The 19,261-nt window shown below is 31.6% G+C and overlaps 1 protein-coding gene and 1 long non-coding RNA gene across 3 annotated transcripts in view; one reads left to right on the top strand and one right to left on the bottom strand.

Annotated features, from left to right (window-relative positions):
• LOC129926910 (uncharacterized) overlaps positions 1-19,261 on the top strand; it is a 41,486-nt gene that overhangs the window by 12,198 nt on the left and 10,027 nt on the right. The window contains exon 3 of one of the 2 annotated variants that reach the window (XR_008778609.1): positions 12,671-12,787. This is a non-coding gene — a long non-coding RNA (uncharacterized LOC129926910). The remainder of the gene's footprint in view (positions 1-12,670; positions 12,788-19,261) is intronic. The other variant, XR_008778610.1, reaches the window with a different exon arrangement.
• LOC129926909 (uncharacterized) lies at positions 2,595-17,366 on the bottom strand. The gene is made up of 3 exons (XM_056033503.1): positions 17,231-17,366; positions 10,354-10,438; positions 2,595-8,693 (listed from the first exon to the last, which is right to left on the bottom strand). The coding sequence occupies exons 2-3, from the start codon at positions 10,385-10,387 to the stop codon at positions 5,299-5,301; spliced, it is 3,429 nt and encodes a 1,142-aa protein (XP_055889478.1). The 5' UTR covers positions 10,388-10,438; positions 17,231-17,366; the 3' UTR covers positions 2,595-5,298.

Below are 19,261 nucleotides of genomic sequence, written 5' to 3' on the forward strand. Positions count from 1 at the left end.
GTCCCTTCTACAACCTTCAGGCAGCACCAAAAGCTGGCTTCTTAGTTTCCAAACATTCAGACTCTTCACAATCCCTGATGCAATGTTATTATCTCCGTTCTAGTCTCTTCCTGTTTACGTTCACTAGTGCGCTAGTGCGCACCTCAAGCACTGGTGCAAGGCAGGGTTACAACAATATTATAAATATAAATATTATAAATAACATTAATTTGCATCAATGAAAATAAGAAGCATAGTTAATGCGAACCCCTTCCAAACTCTTCCCTTACCCCTTGGGGTACGCTTACCCCACTTTGGGAAAAAAAATCAAAGTTAACTCAAAGCTTTGAAGAAATTTATTGTGAACAGCCATATTTGGAACACATTCCACTGCTTGAAAATAATTCATAAAATAAGGATCTTTGTCAAATATTTGTAGAAAATAATTCATGCTTTAAATTTCTAAAGTGTTTGCATCTTCAGCCGCAGAGTTTAAAAAAAAAATATTTAGGTACATCCGGATAAGAGTGAACTTCATGACATTCACATATCACCAATGACCGTTTCACTATTTTTAAACCATCATCGACATACACGTGTCATTAAACGTTCTGTATTATTCGGCTTAAAAAGAATATTTTCAAGATTGGTCATATTTAAAAAGAAACAAACTCTATGCTGGAAGCCGTTAAAGTTATTGAAAAACACAAAAGGATTTCCAGACTGCCAAAATAAATAGACATCTTTAATTCCAACATGTAAATGCATTTTGTGTAAGTCTTTCGCAATAAAAGATGTGTTTAGATAGTTTAACAAGTAATCTATTTCCTGTGGAGATTCTAATGAAATCCGATAACTATTGCTCTGTTGTGCACTGTACCTGACACTTTCATCACGACTCATATTCAAATAACAAGCTATGAGATAGTATGACGTCATTGAACTTCCGGTGATGAACATTCTGAACTTGTTTCTACTCGCATGAATGGTTTTAATTAAATTAACAAATTAATTTAGATGAAATCATTTGTTGGAATCATTATCTTTTTACATTTGCCTTTACCTATCTCTTGGTCTGTTGGACCGTTGGGGCGCCATGCAAGATTTTTCGACCGTCCTTCTCCATTCCTTACATCATTACATGAAGAATAAATTACATTTGGCAGGAGAACTAGAAAATATTTATCTTGTACAGGCTATATGTCTTCATGTATTACGGCTTTCATTCAAGAGTTTAATAATTAATATTCGGGAACATTTTGCGCATCATCTTCTAAATTTGGATCTAAAAGCATTTATAAATATTTTAAAAATATTATAAAGTCAAATTTTTTTCTCTGTCTTTGGGGTTGGGGGGGGGGGGGAATGTATTATTTTTTTATATCTTACTTTATCGCATTTTACTTCTCAAGGTGTAATAATCTCCCTTTGCGACTTCTTGTGTGACTAAAGAGGCCAATCCTTGATACACAGCTTCGGTCACAGGTTGGACATCTGTAATCACCAATTGCCGTTGCATTTTCACCCTTCTTTCTAGTACTACTAAATTTTCTTTTTGTCTCAAATGTGTATCACGCGGTCTTTAAAAAAGATATCTTCATTTGTCTTGTTCGGAAGCCACCTGCAGCCAGTTGCTCTCTTTGTCAGTTTAAGCAAGCTGGCGCCTATTCGAAGGGGAACCTGTTGCGCCACCATTTAGCTCACCAATTGATAAATCTTCCTATCTTGTGATATATCAATTATTTGTATATCACTATTCCTAGCCCCTTTCGCACTTTTAGCTTTATGGCAATACAAAATAAAATAGTATCGGTGATACTGCAGTGGTTGTAGCTCATACTTTCTGATATTGAAAATATCGATACCTGACTTTTTATCTGCTTGAGATGACCACTTCGGGACCTATTTTGAGTTTGTGTTTCCACATAGACTATCTTTGTAACCTTGTATTCATTTTAATAGTTCTTCAGGGCCCTCTAATGTTTACTACCTCACTGACTAAAGTAGATAAAGGAACTGTGTTAAATGTGCAATTAATTCTACAACTATTTGGCTTGATGATGGAGAATAAATTGAATTTGAATTTCTATAATTTCTGTGCTAACATTTTAGATTTAGCACCAGAGATAATTTATTGTAAAAATAAGTGAAAGAAAATGTTAGATTTCATTATGTGAACTTCTCCGTGGTAGAGAAATATAAAGACATCGTTTGCTATCAAAGATGGCCTCTTCTACCAACCTCGAGTGGCACTATCAGTGGGAGGCTGAGATTTAAACAAAAACAACTTCTAGATCATGTGTATTATACGCGCAAAATACCAGACACTGATTTTTCTACCTGTGTATAAATGTATTTAAAGATCTCGTTTTTACTCCTCGAAATAATCGGAGGCAAAGGATATTATTTTTGTAAACTTAACTCTTTAAGCTCAATGCTCTCAGAACATCAGGGAGACCTGTTTTAATCTAATTTAACCCTTACCAGTCGTTAATGTTTTTGAAGGAGTTGGCAGCCAGATCTGAATTAATTTTTAGCTGACTCATTTAGTATTTGACAAGAAAGCAGAAATAATAACAAATAAAACATAAATCCAGTTAATTTTCATGCAGTATTTTATTTATGACAATAAAAAATGTTCCAAACATGATGTCTGAATGTTTATTTTTTGAAAATTTATTTGTGTATGGTGCTTTTTGAAGCACTCGCGAGGGTTCAATCCAAGGGGACGTAGCGGACCAACCGAGAGTAAGTTTAACAGTAGAATAATGTCTTAAGCCCACCTCCAGGTGTTATTCTGTTAGTAGAAACACTGCAGTCTTTAGTCTTTCTGTTTGGAAAGTTAGCTATGATATGGTGTCTTTTGTTTAGTATCTGCTTTGATTCCCCCCGCCCCCCTCCACCTCTACACTGCCTCTCATGCTGTGAAAAAGTATCTATTTAATTTATGTTTTGGAAAAATGTAACGATTATCATTTACTTTATGCTTTATAAAACTGTAATTTAAAATTTAGGAATCAGGAAGTGGAACATAAAGCTTGATATTCAACTTCAATTCGTTTATTATTATTATGACGCACTGGGTGAGTCAATGAACCGGGACCAAAATACAAAAAAACAACATACACATGATAAACATCTAAAAAAAAGCTTAATCAATGAATACTTTAATTCTAGCATGCATCAGAAAAAAAAGCACAATATAGTTAAAAATAAACATTCGACTTAAGTTATTATAACGAATACAGAGAAATTTATTCTATACATTATAGAAAATAAAAATAATTATCAATTATATGATTAATATGAAATTACAAAATGTAATTATGCTAGTAAAAAAATATGCACAAACATTAGCAGACATTTCACTAGAAATTGTTACAATCACAAAATGTCTAAAACCCATAAATAAAATCATTAACAAATCTCACATTTTTATATAAATACATATGGTTATGTTTGCTAATGCATACAGGGAAGGTCATAAAAAATCTGTTTAAAATGTTTAAATATTAAAATACGTAATAGATATGGCTACATCATAACATATTATGAATAATTATGCTTTAAAATACTTAAAAATCGTACACGAAAGTTAATATGATGTACATTCTCAGTGTTGATAATTTATAATAAATAAGGTATTTAAACGCAAAACTAAATTATTCCTAAGGCCACCCTTAGGTACGTCTAAACTAAGCAGCCGCCTAGAGCCTCTGATGGGTGAAGGCTTCGCTAAGGACCTAAACAAATTTTTTAGAAAAACAATTGACAAACATGGATCAAATGTCAAACACATCAGAGCTTTATATCTCTACTCTTACTCAACGTATTCACTTATTAGTCTGTATGTTTGAAGACCATTGTTGCTTCATTTTGATGAAAATGTCCAGGCGTTATTTTGAGTCTTCTGAGTCAAAGCGCAAACAAAAAGGGGAGGAGGCATTTCTTTTAAAACAAAGTTGTGCCTTATTAAATTTCGTTACTCAACAGCCGCCGCCACATTCAGCAGCAGCAATTTACTGGGAACGAATTGGATACACGTTTTTTCCCAAATCCCTAACAAGTGGTCAAAGTGGTCAATTGTGGTCGTGTCTTAAGAATGGGTTGTTAAGGTTTTGAAAAAGAAACAACAAAAAAAACAAACGTCATGTACGTGGTCAAGGAAGATTAAATTCAAGCGATGCAGACAAATATGTATATTTATATATACACGTCAGCAATATGTTTTAGCAAATAAAATATACTCGAAATACGTAATATAATGTTAACATGTGCTACATTAATTATAATAGAACAATGACAACTTTCAATGTAGATACACATCAATATATGTTTTCATAAATGATTGATCTTTATAATGGTTTTAACAAAAGTAGTAATAATTTGTTGAATTATACATTAAGCTACCTTACTGATCCTCTACCACCTAAGTCAATGCAACCTTAACCTGCGTGACATGTGGACAAGAATGCCTCTCTAGACATAGGGCCCCACAAACACATGAACAAAAATGTCCTATAGGATGTACCATGGTCGTTCTATGGCTGAAGGAGGCCTACATTGATGATTAATACAGATGTTTGCCTCGACATGTAAAATGCTCTTCCTATTTTGACAAAAAATTATTAGGTTCAAACTCGGTTAGCTTACAACGTGTTTTACTGGTAATAAAAATAAAAATCTAATTATTTTCTCTTAATCTCTTAATATCTCTTAATATCTGAAAGCGTTACTAATATCATAAAGAGATAAACAAAAATATGTACTCTAAAGAAGACAGTTAACATATGTTTTGGCAGCACAGACTCTCTTAGTTCTAAAGCCACATATTTTCAATGAATCTGTAATATGTCTAGATTGAGACCTAAAAATTGGATATAAAGTTTGATTTCTATGTCTTTTTTATGTTTAATTAACCTATTATTACACAGGTTGCCTTCAATACTTACTTATTGGGTACAAGTTTTTATAATAATAATAATAATAATAATAATAATAATCTTTATTATCCGTAAGGAAATTTGTCTTACAATTTGTGCATTACCAAACTTATCTCTTAATTTTATAAAAAAAAAACATATACAAAGTACAACACAAATTTTAATAAGTTTAAATTAAAATTCAAATTTTAAAAATAAAATGGGAGAGATTATATATTAATATACACATTTGTAAATGCGCACACAATATTACACAATATAAAATTGTATTGATTTTAGTTCCTATCAGAAATTAAATTTAGATTTATTCCCAACAAACATTACAAGATTTTTTTTTCTAAATCTGTTAATGCTAAGACAATGTAATAAAACGTTTTTAAAGCCTAATTTGCATTAGACAGTTGTTAAGAATGATAGGAACTGTGTAAATAATTGGATTAAGAGCAGAATTGACAGGCATTACAAAAACTGCGATCCAGGCGTAAACTTCACGATCAAAGATGTGACCATTTAATGAAAGAAATCCAAGTATTCCAACAGGAAACCAGCACATAAAATCTGTCAGTGCAACAAAAGCTAGTTTTTTAGCTATATTTAAATCATTATTCCTTCTACTGCCATTGATTTGCATGCTATTCACATTTTTTCTAACGTTGACAATGTTAACAAAAATTAAAATTTGACCAATTGCTATAAAAAGAAACAGGATAAAATTAAAAATCACGAACACAATAAAAGAAAAAACCCAGCCATTATGTTTTCTAAATCCCAAAGGCATAGCTGAACACAAACCATTAGAAGAATAAATATTCAATTCAGTAGATGTAATAGGAATTAGAGCCAATAGAAAACCAAAGAACCAAACCAATGTAAAAGATAAAATTTTTCCGATTTTTGTAAATTTGTGTTGACCGAATGGATACGTAATTTTCAAGAATCGATCTATTGTTATCAGACAAATAAAAAATGTCGAAGTTTCACTTGAGACTGTTGACAGAAATCCTGCAAATTTACACAAAGCACTATGTCTCCATTTGACATCTTCTAATACATAAATATCTTCATATTGAATATCTACTGAAGCTATTAATAGTAAATACAGGCCCATAATAAAATCTGAAACAGCCAGACCAGATACAAACAGTCCATGAGCTTTTTTAAATATCTCTCTGTTCCATCCAATTCTATAAACCAGCACAATACCATTTCCAATTAAAGTTACAACACTTACGGTCCAGATGGTAATTCTCTTTAGAATGTCACCAACAAGATGTTTACATGAAGAGATGGCATCTACAGGTGCATGACATTTGTCTGCTGAAATATTTGGATTTAATATTTGTGGACAACAAAGTTTATAATCACTAGCTCGTAACTCAGACTTTATAGTAAGACCTCGGAAAAAATTTTTTTGAATATTTGTCATCTCAACATTCTCTATGTATAAAGTTTCTAGTGTAAAGTATTCCGGTATTCCCAGATCTTGAAACATAGAAACTAAAGTATGACTTAGATTTAAGTGTTTTAGAAAACTTACATTTTCAAAGACATTCAATTTTAGTGATGATGTTTTTGTATTTGATAAATCAATAATTTCTAAGGATGTCGGAAAAACAAAATTTTGATCTATCGTTAAATTTTCATTGTGAGAAAAATTCAACACTTTCAAATTGCTTAAAGCTTGTACTAATCTCAAATCATTACTACTGATTAACTCATTATAACTCAAATCTAATAAAATAAGCTTTGAAAATTTCCAATATTGAAAGGAGTAGTCATAGTTTGATATCTTGCAAAAAGATCCATAAAAGGCAACAATCTGAACAATAGGAGACATTGACACAAAAAAATCACTGGAGACAATTAATCTGGAATTGTTATATATCCCTGCTTTAAATGTAATAAAAAACTCAATGTTATCTGTTTTGTTTTTTTGAACTCTGTTAGAAACACAGAAATAATTTTTTGGACATGGTGGATCACATAGAAAAGTTAAACCCTTAAGGAATAGGGCTATTAATTTATAATTTAAATCGTTGAAAGGATCAATACAGTTTTCTTCTACCTTGAATGAAACCTTACCGATCCCTACAGGTACAAGATCGTTAAACTTGAATTCATCTTCACCAAACGGACAGTCTCGAATGCCATCAGCGAGATACGTTGTGTAAATACAAAAAGACTTTGGACATTTAATAAATCCTTTAGGACAAATAAAATTTTCGCAGTTTTGTAAGTGTGAGTTATCTTCGCATATAGAATTAATGAAATATTTATGGAATGTTTTACTTTTAATACATTTGTGAACTATTTTATTCGGTTCCAGGTTACACTTGAATGCTGGAAATAAAAAGTCGGTTTTGTTAGTTTCCTTTGCACAAATCAAGTCAACCTGTTTATTAATGTTCAGTTCAAAAAAAGAACTAAAGTTTTTACCTTGTTGACCTTTACTTGCGTTTGTACAATCAGATATATTAAAACGTTGTAGAATGAAATGATTATATTTAGTGGCTTGTAAAATAGAAAAAAAGTTTTTACTTTCTTTCTGGATAAAGTTATCATGAAATTTCTCGCTACAGCCGTAATATTTTAAATAATCGTTTTCAGGTGAAAAACCTTTAACACATTCAATTTTCTGAACTACACTAGAAATGTCTTTAAATATTTGTTTATCGTCATTATAAAGTAAGAAAATAATAGCCATCAAAATTGAATAAGAATTATTTTCTACTATGTTGCTATCTAAATTTACTGAAGCTAGTAAATCTCTAGTTAGGTTTTGATTGTTTATAAATTCATGACATTCACAGATGACTAATGAAGGTCTAACTACTTCAGAACATTTATCTGTAAACACGAAGTCCATAATATTTTCAATATTCATTTCAATCAACTCATCATTAATCAGACTTGAAAAATTAAAAAATGTGCATTCGACAGCAATTGAATTGTAAATATTATTGAAAAATAAAAATGGATTATCTGAGAGCCAAAATAATTCAGTTTTGATTTTTTTTATTCCCACAGGTAAACGCTTGATGTTTAAGTCTTTTCCTTTAATAAACTCGTTTACTAGATTCCATAAAAAATTCATTTCTCCAGTTGACTCTATTGAAATTAAATAACTATTAGCCTGCTTGGCACAATACTGGACACTTTGATCATGGCTCATATTGAAATAATCAGCAATATGATAATAAGACGTCATTGCACTGCCTGTAGTAAAAGTTGATGGATATTTTAAACACCCCAGGTTACAAATTTTAGCAAATACTTGAACAATATTTACGTCATGAAAAGTAAGAGAAACGTGCATAAAATTTAAATTAGTATTTTGTAAGTTCTCGTCTCCTGTTGACAATACAAAAAATCTGTCAACGTTCGTGTCTCTCCTTTGCGTTTTAAAAATGTTTCCTACATCACTGAAATATGAAGTCAAAGATGTAGATATAAGAATCATTACTACCAAAGGTCTAGGTCTAGACGTGAACCAAATTCTAGAAACATTAAATACGTCATTGATTGTAAATGATTTATCACAAGTCATAGTCACATTTTGTATATCGCTTAATATATTTGTCTCAATCAACCCAGTTGTCGAAAATGTCATGAATGTGTGATTTTTCTCGCCTAGTCTTTCTTTGAAAATATAATCTGTAGCTGTTTGTAGAAACTCTATTTGTTCTTTCACTTCTTTTCGACAGTCAATGATAAACAAAATATCGTTACTTCTTGATTGACAATCGTTCAATGGAAATAACCAAACGCAACCTGAAAAAAATAATTATTTTATTTTATTGTAAAAATTTACCTTCAAAATTAAGCCGAATGTGTCATCAAAAGATAATTGAATTGGATTTATTCAAATACTGAAAATGTTTCAGATTTGTACATACATTTACTTTCATTCAACAGAGTCAGACACATTTTAACAGTTCCATGTTGAAGAAATAATTAAGGATTAATGTTCACTAGAGGATGAAAATGTTTCAGAATCGGAAGATTTTAAATTCTTAATACACAGCTGTTTTTGTTTTAGCCATGAGCAGTGCTGCAAAGGGGGAAAATGTTATAAAAAATACAAATAATTATGTTTTGTTATATGCACTAATTACTTTTCGAAAGCTGCGCTGGGCCGAACTTTATCTCACATGGAAGACGACCCTATGCCAAAGACGATCCTCTTTGGGGAAGTTAAAGAAGAACGGTGTAACAAAGGTGTCCCCCTCCCTCCTATAAAGATCAACTCACGCGACATTTCGCCCTCACTGACACAGAGGAAATAGAAAGAGACAGTTGGAGATCTCTCACAAAAGCTGCGGGACACATAGACACAAAGGAAAGACCTTATTAAAGACAGGCACAGAAGGCGGATAGAAAACTCACAGACAAAGGCTTTATCTGTATGAGGTGCGGAAAATATGCAGGTCGCAACTGGGTCTGCGTAGTCAAGTGCAGCATTGCATTCACCCATAATATATATATATATATATGTCTGTGATATTTTACGTCTCGTGTGACTATCTTTTCCCTTTGCAACTTCTCATGTGACTAAATAGTTCAATCATGGATACACAAATGCGGTGACAGGTTGGACTTCTGTAATCACCAGACGCTGTAACACTTTCACCTTCTTTCTACGCTATCTGAAATTCAGGATCCTTCCTTAATGCTTGTTTTCCATCAGGATCTATCCAGTGCCTAGTTTCCCAACTGTTTTTGTCAGTTTTGGAAGCGCTTCATGTCATGATTACAAACTCTTATGTACCTTAAGAGTTGGCAGCCTGCTGCTCTCCTGCGTTCTCTTATATCACCGTAAGGAATGTCTTGTAAGAGTCAACCTTAGTTAATCTGCTTTGACTAATCAAGCCATTTCTAGAGCTGTAAAGTTTGTCAGTTTGTGCTTATGAAGAGAGATTTGTTCCAGCACGCTAAAATATGTCTTCGTGCAATCGGATCTTGTGCTATTTGCTTCTAAATACTTTCAGCGATGTTTCCAGTACTACAATCTCTCTTAAAGACATCTCTATGGTTTAGTCTTTGTAGGCCTATGGGTCTGATTCCCTCCACAAGCTCTGCTTAGAGGATGCCCTTCGGTAGAATGCGGATATGTTCAAGAAAACGTTTCAATTCGCACAAAATGTATTATTGTTAGTGTAGAATTGTTTAGATCTATTACAAATTTAATTACATGCACAAACTAAACTAAACTGTGTAACTATGTACGCTTTTTTTAAAATTTTTTTTTTTTCTTGTTTATATTTGTTTTAAATTTTGACTTACAGAGAAAAAGTCAATAATGTCTTCAGATCTCAAGAAGTAAAAGTTGACTTTTCTCTCAAAAATATTAAAGACATTTTCTTCATTATAGAAAATTTGACTTTTAATATTGTATACATAATTATAAATTATTTTGTAAAGTTTTACTTACCAAAAGATATGAAAATTGAGAGGATGAAAAACATTTTTTTTCTGCTTTGACGATTGAAACTCGTTCACTAGCTTTGGATTGAAGTCTTTTTGTGCAAATAATAAAAGTTGGTTTTAGTATTAATACATGAATATTCTAAAAATACCAAAAAAAAAAAATATATATATATGTCAGAAACTCGCATAAGTTACATTTTTATTCCTCTTCCAATATAGTAATTTTTGTAAAATCTTTTATAAAAAGACGTAGGATACATTTATGTACTTATATGGAATATTTTTTTTTTAAAAACTGATATCAATCGTTTCTGTAATGTTAGAATTTTTCTAATAATAGTTATTGGTTATTAGACTTAAAATCTTCCAATACTATTATGTGAGAAAAATCTTAGGTACATTTAGTGCAATTGCGCCCAGTCATCCAAAATTCATCTTTGAGTTGAGTAGAGGTTCTTAATGCGGTTAGTTTTAGCGTTAGTTTTTCAAGGTTCTGATGTCACAGTTAGTTGTTTTACTTATCTGAGAGCGAAAAATTTAATTTTTAAAATCAACTATGCAAGCAGTTTTTTTTTATAAAAATACACCATATAACTAAAAGAGTAAGATTTAATTGTTTAGGCTTTCAATAAGAAATTGGCCGTTTAGAAAACTATTAAATCAATTAGATAATTATTCAATATTATGAGTAAGGCCATATTCAATAACATAAGTAAACTAAGATTCACGTCAATAATATAAGCAGAAAATAAGGCGTTTGTGTGTATGTTAGTATGTATGTATTGTAATGTATTGTAAAGATGTCTCTAATGAAAATCAAAACCGTTTGACCAATTTTCATAAAAATTGGCATAAATGTTCATTGGAAACTAACAAGAAAGCTAACACGTGTAAAGTAGCAAACTGAAGACACTCAAAAAATAAAGTTGCACAACTCTATGAACGTATTACTATTTCATGGATCTAGGCCATATAAACATGTTTACAAGAGACATGAACAAAAGGTTACACATAAAATATGAGTCTTCTTTGATTTTTCAATTTTGTACGAAACTATTTTAAAGGCCCCTTTGATGCTTTCAAACACCAATTGTTTAATCAAGTTTAAAAAATCATCTTGGAATCGATGTTATAAATTCCATTTCAACTTTTATGTAGTTGAATTATTACAATTAAAGTGTGGGGAAAAAAAACAAAAAAAAAAACGTTATTTAAAATAATATCCAAGCGATTGGGTACTTAAATTCTGACCCTAGCTCTATCAAAAAGTCTAAATTTAGAGTTATATGGCTGATGATTACTGTAAGAATTTGATGGATTTTTAGATTTAGTAGCTCTTAGATTTATAATACTTTTCCAACTAGATCTAACCATAATTGTCTTCCCAAACGACTTCTTTATGAGGCTGTATGAAGAAAAGCGCTCCCAGGAAGGGATATGTCCACACAAGCTCTACAAAGACACCATCAAGCGCTCTGACATATATATATATATATATATATATATATATATATATATATATATATATATATATATATATATATATATATATATATATATATATATATATTGACATTTATGGCTAGGAAATCCTAGTTCTCGATGGCCCCTCATAGCGTGAAGCCGTAAGTGTCGGAATCTCAAAATACGAGTCAAGGAGCGCCAACATATAGCTGATAGAAGAAGCCCAGACCTATCTGCAGTCGAATCAACTTACACATGTCATGTTTGTGTCTGGCTTTTTAAAGTGAGGATTGAACTTCACAGCCATCCTCGAGTTCATAGGAAATGAGAAATGTGATAGTCTTCGACCACGATGGAGGAGGTATATATAATCTCTCATTATTTATTACAGAAGTAATAAAATAGAAGGTCTACTTCAGATGCCAAAGACATTTCGTCAAAATCTACATGGTTAAAAATAAAATAAAAAAAAAAACTATCTGGTTTGATACTGAAACCATAACAAACATTACGGAAAGTGTTCAGCGTTACAAAAACCAAACAGGTAACAAACAAAATATAAATACAATACTTAAAAAATCAACAAAGCTTATAAGTTATATCAAGTGTATCAATTCGTTTGGATCAGTCAGGTAACTAAATTTTTAATAAGGCTATGACGACGATCTGCAAAGAGGACGAATTCATCTTATACAACCACTTCAGTCAATGAATATTTATTTCCCTTAAAAAGGGGACTACTTCAGCTTAAACCACTACTTTAGTCAAGTACTATTTCCTTCCCTTGTTAGAGATAACACTTAAGTAATTTTTTTACCAATAGTTAATTAACTAATGGGTTATATTTTTATTTATAGATTCTTGTGTTGCCAGGTTGCTATACTCACAGTAAACCGAACAGAAATACACTAAGATACTCTCACTGCGTTCTATATAAGCAAAACATTTTGTTGTCTGTCTAGGACAAAATACAAGTAGGTAGATGCTATTTCTTCCTATTCCTATTCTTGGATCAAGTTGAAACGTTGATTTTTTTTTCACTTTCGTTGAAAACACGTAAATCAAATGAATTATGTATTAAATAGAAAAAGGGAAGATAACGATTGGGATATTGAGAGAGTGTAGAAATTGAACTGCGCTCTTCATTCACTAAATATGTTTTTTTTTGTTATTTTTACAAAAACATCCTTATATTTTTCTTGTTCAATTTGTATGTTATGCATTTGTTTAGTTATTTCAATTGGGGCCAATGGGTGAAAAAAATGTGAATGACCTCTGCTCTTGACATAAACGTATATCGAAAAGTAGTTAAAGAGCAAAACCGAAATAAAGAGACAAACAATTCAGGAAATAATGGACCACTTGTGTTTCACTTGACTTGGTTTGAAGTAGGACAATTTGCAAGGCTTTGTTTAGCACCTTGTTGTTCTAAAGTGCTTAGCAATACGGATGTTCAAATAGTGGCTTGTACTGTATAGCTGCCAACAGAAGAAATACGCGCAGGATGTGAACACTATACTTTGTTTTTAAGTATCTCTAATAATAATAACTGGAATTAAACTGACGGACTGTGACAGCCACACACAACTCTTATGTTTGAAAGATACACTGAGACACAAAGTTAAACTAAAGGGAGCTAAGTTAAAGCACTTCAACAAAACCACCAAAAGGAAGGAGCATAATGTTTTATTTCAACACAAGAGAAAACAGTTCTTCCGAAAACTAACTGTTAATGATGTAGACAAAATTCAAATCATTGATAGCAATAAGTATGGCGCGTTCATCGACTATTGGGCAGCGCTTCTATAACGCGCAGGCTGACTGGAACCCAAACTACAAACAACCAGAAATGCCTGATGAGGATTTCACAGCTGAGAAAGTCTCAGCGGCAATATCAGAAACTCAAAACTGGACTGCTCTTTGGCCGGACAACATAGACAACTTTTCGCAGAAAAAACTTAACAGCCATATATGTACCACTAACATTACGTTTTAACGAGCTAATACCAGAGCCATGTTCTATGCTGATAGAACTCACTCAAGGGAGAACATCTCTACTCTCCAAAATAGGTGATCCGAATCAACCATCGAACTATCGCCCTATCACTTGTCTGTCAGTTGTGTATAAACTATTAACTTCACTAACAAAAAGAATAATGTATACATTTTACTCTCCCCCCAAAATACTAGCAGCGGAACAACAAAGTTTCATTGAAGAGTCGATCGGCTGTAAATTATAGCTAACTATAGATGATATTATACTATAGAAAGTATTATACTATAGATGGTATTATACTATAGGTGGTATTATACTATAGATGGTATTATATTATAGATGGTATTATACTATAGATGGTATTATACTATAGATGGTATTATATTATAGATGGTATTATATTATAGATGGTATTATACTATAGATGTTATTAACTTATTATACTATAGATGGTATTATACTATAGATGATATTATACTTTAGATGGTATTAACCTATAGATGGTATTATACTATAGATGATATTGTACTATAGATGGTATTATACTATAGATGTTATTATTATACTATAGATGGTATTATACTATAGATGGTATTATACTATGTATTATACTATATATGGTATTAACCTATAGATGGTATTATACTATAGATGATATTATACTATGGATGGTATTATACTATGGATGGTAACCTATAGATGGTATTATACTAAATGTTATTATACTATAAATGTTATTATACTATAGATGGTATTATACTATAGGTGATATTATTCTATAGATGGTATTATACTATAGATTGTATTATACTATATATGGAATTATACTATAGATGGTATTATACTATAGATAGTATTATACTATAGATGGTATTATACTTTAGATGGCATTATACTATAGATGGTATTATACTATAGATTGTATTATACTATAGATGGTATTATACTCTAGATGGTATTATACTCTAGATAATATTATACTAAAGATGGTATTATACCATAGATGGTATTATACTCTAGATGGTATTATACTCTAGAAAATATTTTACTATAGAAGGTATTATACTCTAGATAATATTATACTATAGATGGTATTATACTATAGATGGTATTATACTCTAGATGGTATTATACTTTAGGTAATATTATACTATAGATGGTATTATACTCTAGATGGTATTATACTCTAGATAATATTATAATATAGATGGTATTATACTATAGATGGTATTATACTCTAGATGGTATTATACTATAGATGGTATTATACTCTAGATAATATTATACTATAGATGGTATTATACTCTAGATGGTATTATACTCTAGGTAATATTATACTATAGATGGTATTATACTCTAGATGGTATTATACTCTAGGTAATATTATACTCTAGGTAATATTATACTATAGATGGTATTATACTATAGATGGTATTATATTGCACCAAGCTTATAGATGAAAAAGAAACGTACACGTGTGCTACATCGACTATAAAAAAATATTAATTCAGTTCCGCATGATTCGCTTTTTAAAACCCTGGAAATTCAAAGAATCAACCCAAGAGTAAAAACACTATTGAGAGTCTGTATGGATAATCGAATCAAAGATGCGAATCGAACCCAACCTTTAAGTTCGGGTTCGGTTCGGTCACATTTAAGTTAGGGTTCGGTTCCTCTCCATGACGATTTTAGTTTGGGTTCGGTTCGCTCAGGTCTAAAGTTAGGATTCGGTTTCGGTTTGATGTTATAAAATTAGATAATAACAAAATTAGGTTCATGTAATAATGTTTATTATTAATTAGATAAAACAGAGATGTACAATCTTACTTGGCAGGTGGACCATTTTAATTTTAAACACTCGTGTCGTGGGCCACATAACAGAAAAGATTAAAATAAAATTACATAAAAAAATAAAGCACTTTTATTAGAAAATGGATATAATTTTTTGTAAATCCCTTTCAGACCCTACGATCTATAGAGCAGATGATGTAAAGGTCATCTATTTATGTGGTCCACGGTTAACGAGGGTGTCATTTAACCATTACAACGACTAATCGCCTTTACTTTCCCCAATTAACGTCAGGTACCCATTAGAGCTTGGTCGATTTAGAGGCGACCTTTAGATCCCGAAATTAAAATTATCAGTCTACACCAGGATTCGAACCTAGGATATCTCGGATCGCAATCCAAGCGCTTTACCACTCATACACCGCTCATCCCACTTGAGTAGAATATTTGCACTAATTCATGGGATGTAGGAAGTTTATTCAAATACAACTTCTGAAGATCCCACTGCTTTGATGGGACACCAAGTTCAAGCACTGAATCTAGAGGCTCATCTTTGAGTCGAAATACGCCACACCTTTCGCCTGTTAAATCTTATTAAAAAATATTTCAAAATCTTTGATTCAGCTTGTTGTCAAATAAAGGACAGTTTGTTCGGTTCGGTTCGTTCCGATCAGTTTTATAAGTTTGGGTCCGGTTAGGTCGTAAATGAGGTTCGAGTCTAATTGTTTCGTTTGAGCTCGGTTCGTTTCCCATTTCTAAATTGAAACATAAATCTGCACCTTAATGGTGATAAACTAGCCTCTGTCCACATAAGAAGATTTATATACTAAGGTGACTCTCTATCTGTGGTCTGGTTCTGCCTATCATAAATCTAAATTACTCCATGGCACTACAAACGGTTTTAGGGTAGACACTTAATTTACTAAAAGTGTGTATACCCATTATACATGGATGATTTAAAGCTATATGCAGTAACCGAACAAAAGTTATACACCTTCATTACAACATTAAATAGCTTCACTGACGAGATCTTTATGTTTTTTGGCCTTGATAAGTGTGGTATGATAAGCATTCAAAGGGCAAGGCAGACTACACCAACATTGCATTTGAAGGCATCAAGGAATTGAACTCTGCCTCTCTTTATAAATATCTTGGAATAAACCAGAATGCCAAAATAACCCCCCCCCCAAAAAAAAAATAATAATTAAATAGAGACTTTCTTTGTATATATAAGCAAAGAGTAAAAAGAATCCTCAACACCAAACTGTCTGTCAGTAACCTTATCTCTGCAATAAATAGCTGGGCCGTCCGTGGATCCCTTACATCGAAAGTACTTTATATATATATTTATATATATATATATATATATATATATATATATATATATATATATATATATATATATATATATATATATATATATATATATATATATATATATCGCCAAGCAAAGAATAACAAGCTCGTTTTCCTTACGAGGAAAATTCTGGTTTAATAATTATAATAAGTTCAAAATAGATATATAATATATATATTATTTTTATTATAATATAATAACTATTGGAACCTAGCGATATAGTCTAATTCTAAACAATGAAACACTATCTAATAAAACAAGACTTCAAGAACTTACTTGTCACCAACTCAACCGAGTAATGTGGAATAGCAGCCAACATCATGCAGACGACAATTCATAATACTTAAGCCAACGACGTGGCTTCCTGTTTCCTGTCCTCTATGACTACTTTGTTTAACTTGTTCTTACTTGAGGAGTCCTAACGTATAAATTGTCACATTTGAAGCATCGAAACATTTTATTTAATAGCAGAACTTGAAAGAAATTACAAAGAGAGCAGAGGCGTAGCTAGCAATGGGCGGATGGAGCGGACCGCTCGAGGCGTTATGCGGTGAGGGACATTAAACTGAGGACAAACTTTCTTAGAAAAAAAAACTACACATTATGTATATGACTAGATTGACCTTGCGACACATCTGGAATATATGTATTTTATAAGATAAGATAAACAAAATCACAAAGAATATGTAGTTATTTTTCTTCTTTAAAATCGCATACATTCTTTCTATAATTAAGTTGAATGTAAGCTGTAGTGCAGCTTAATTTAAATTTTTACCAAATTTTTTGATTTTCTGAAAGAAACAAACTTGTACACTTTTTTTCACTCCATCGTATTTGTTGCTACTTTATTGTTTTAAATGAGGAACAATGCTATGATAGTCATTTATTTTCATTATTAATCAGTTAATTGTAATACGTGCTTGTACTCAGGAATGAATTTTGGATGACTAAGCGTAGATTTTTCTTGCATAAGATTTTTTAAGTCTATTAACTGTTATCTATTATAAGAGTAATTAAAATATAACATTTCAGAAACAATTGATATGAGTCTCTTTTTAAAGTCTTTTTAAATTTTTTTAAAATAAAAATTACTATACTGGAAGAGGAATAAAAATTCAACTAATGCAATGTTCTAACATTGAGATATGCATTTTTAGCGACCCCCGTAAGGGGAAAAGACGCTGTTAGTTTTTGCGTGAAATGTCTGTCCCTCTGTCCGTCCCGTTTAGATCTCGTCAACTAGAAAAGATAGTGAAAATCGGACATCATAATATTTTAGTCCATTCAAAGTTCTGATGCAACGGCTAATGAAGGCCCACTAAACCTTAGGAGAGAAAGGTCAGTACTGACCTGCTTTGAGCGGTATAAAAGGCTCGACGAATACCTCCCATCTAGAAAATTAGTGGATAGTTGGAAATGCAGAAGACGTATCCAGATGCAGTCTTTTATGCATCATTCCACTAGACTATCTGATAAAGCTGGCCTCTCCACCAACCGACAAAACATTCAACGTTTTCATCCCCTTCCCCCTTTGTGTCGCCCAACAAAACCAGACATACGCTTGAAACTAGTAGACCCTAATGTCACTGTCAGGTTCCTGTGTTCTTTTATTTATGAAATTATTATTATATATTTCAAATACGAATATTTATTAATATTAAATATTATTTCAATTTGTATTATTGTTATTATGTTCTGAACTTATAATATTTTGGCTCAAGTTCAGCCTGACAAGCACATCATGCACATATAGTTGTAGATAAACTAATAAACTAAGTGTATGATGTAAATAACAATACAATTTATTCTTGTGATATATTTACAAAATGACTGATCCATGATGAATGATAATAATAGTATGAAATATCATTATGTAATAATATGTAATATAATCTGATCCAGTTAATATCTTTAGAATATGCAAATAATTATGAAATACATAATTTATTACCTTAACAGTAATAGGTAGTTCAATGGATCACATAGACCTTCAATCCCAAAACAACAACTGATAATATATGTAGATCTAGCCTCTAGATCAGCTACTGTCCACTGACGACAATTCCAAAATAGAAGTTCATAGTTGATACTACACCATCAGGTCTGACCAATGCAACCCGCAGTCGGGAATCTTGAACCTCAGACTCATGTAAAAACCAACGTGCACACCAGACGACCAACTGAGAGAAAGACCTCAGTCCTGTAGACTGTAGACCTAAAGTTGTACTCTCAATATAGAACTGAGACTGGAAAACCAAGTCTTGACACTGAGACTTGACACAGAGTCTAACACATAGACTTGAAACC

The sequence above is a fragment of the Biomphalaria glabrata genome, chromosome 6 (genome assembly GCF_947242115.1).
Source record: "Biomphalaria glabrata chromosome 6, xgBioGlab47.1, whole genome shotgun sequence".
Classification (NCBI taxonomy): domain Eukaryota; kingdom Metazoa; phylum Mollusca; class Gastropoda; family Planorbidae; genus Biomphalaria; species Biomphalaria glabrata.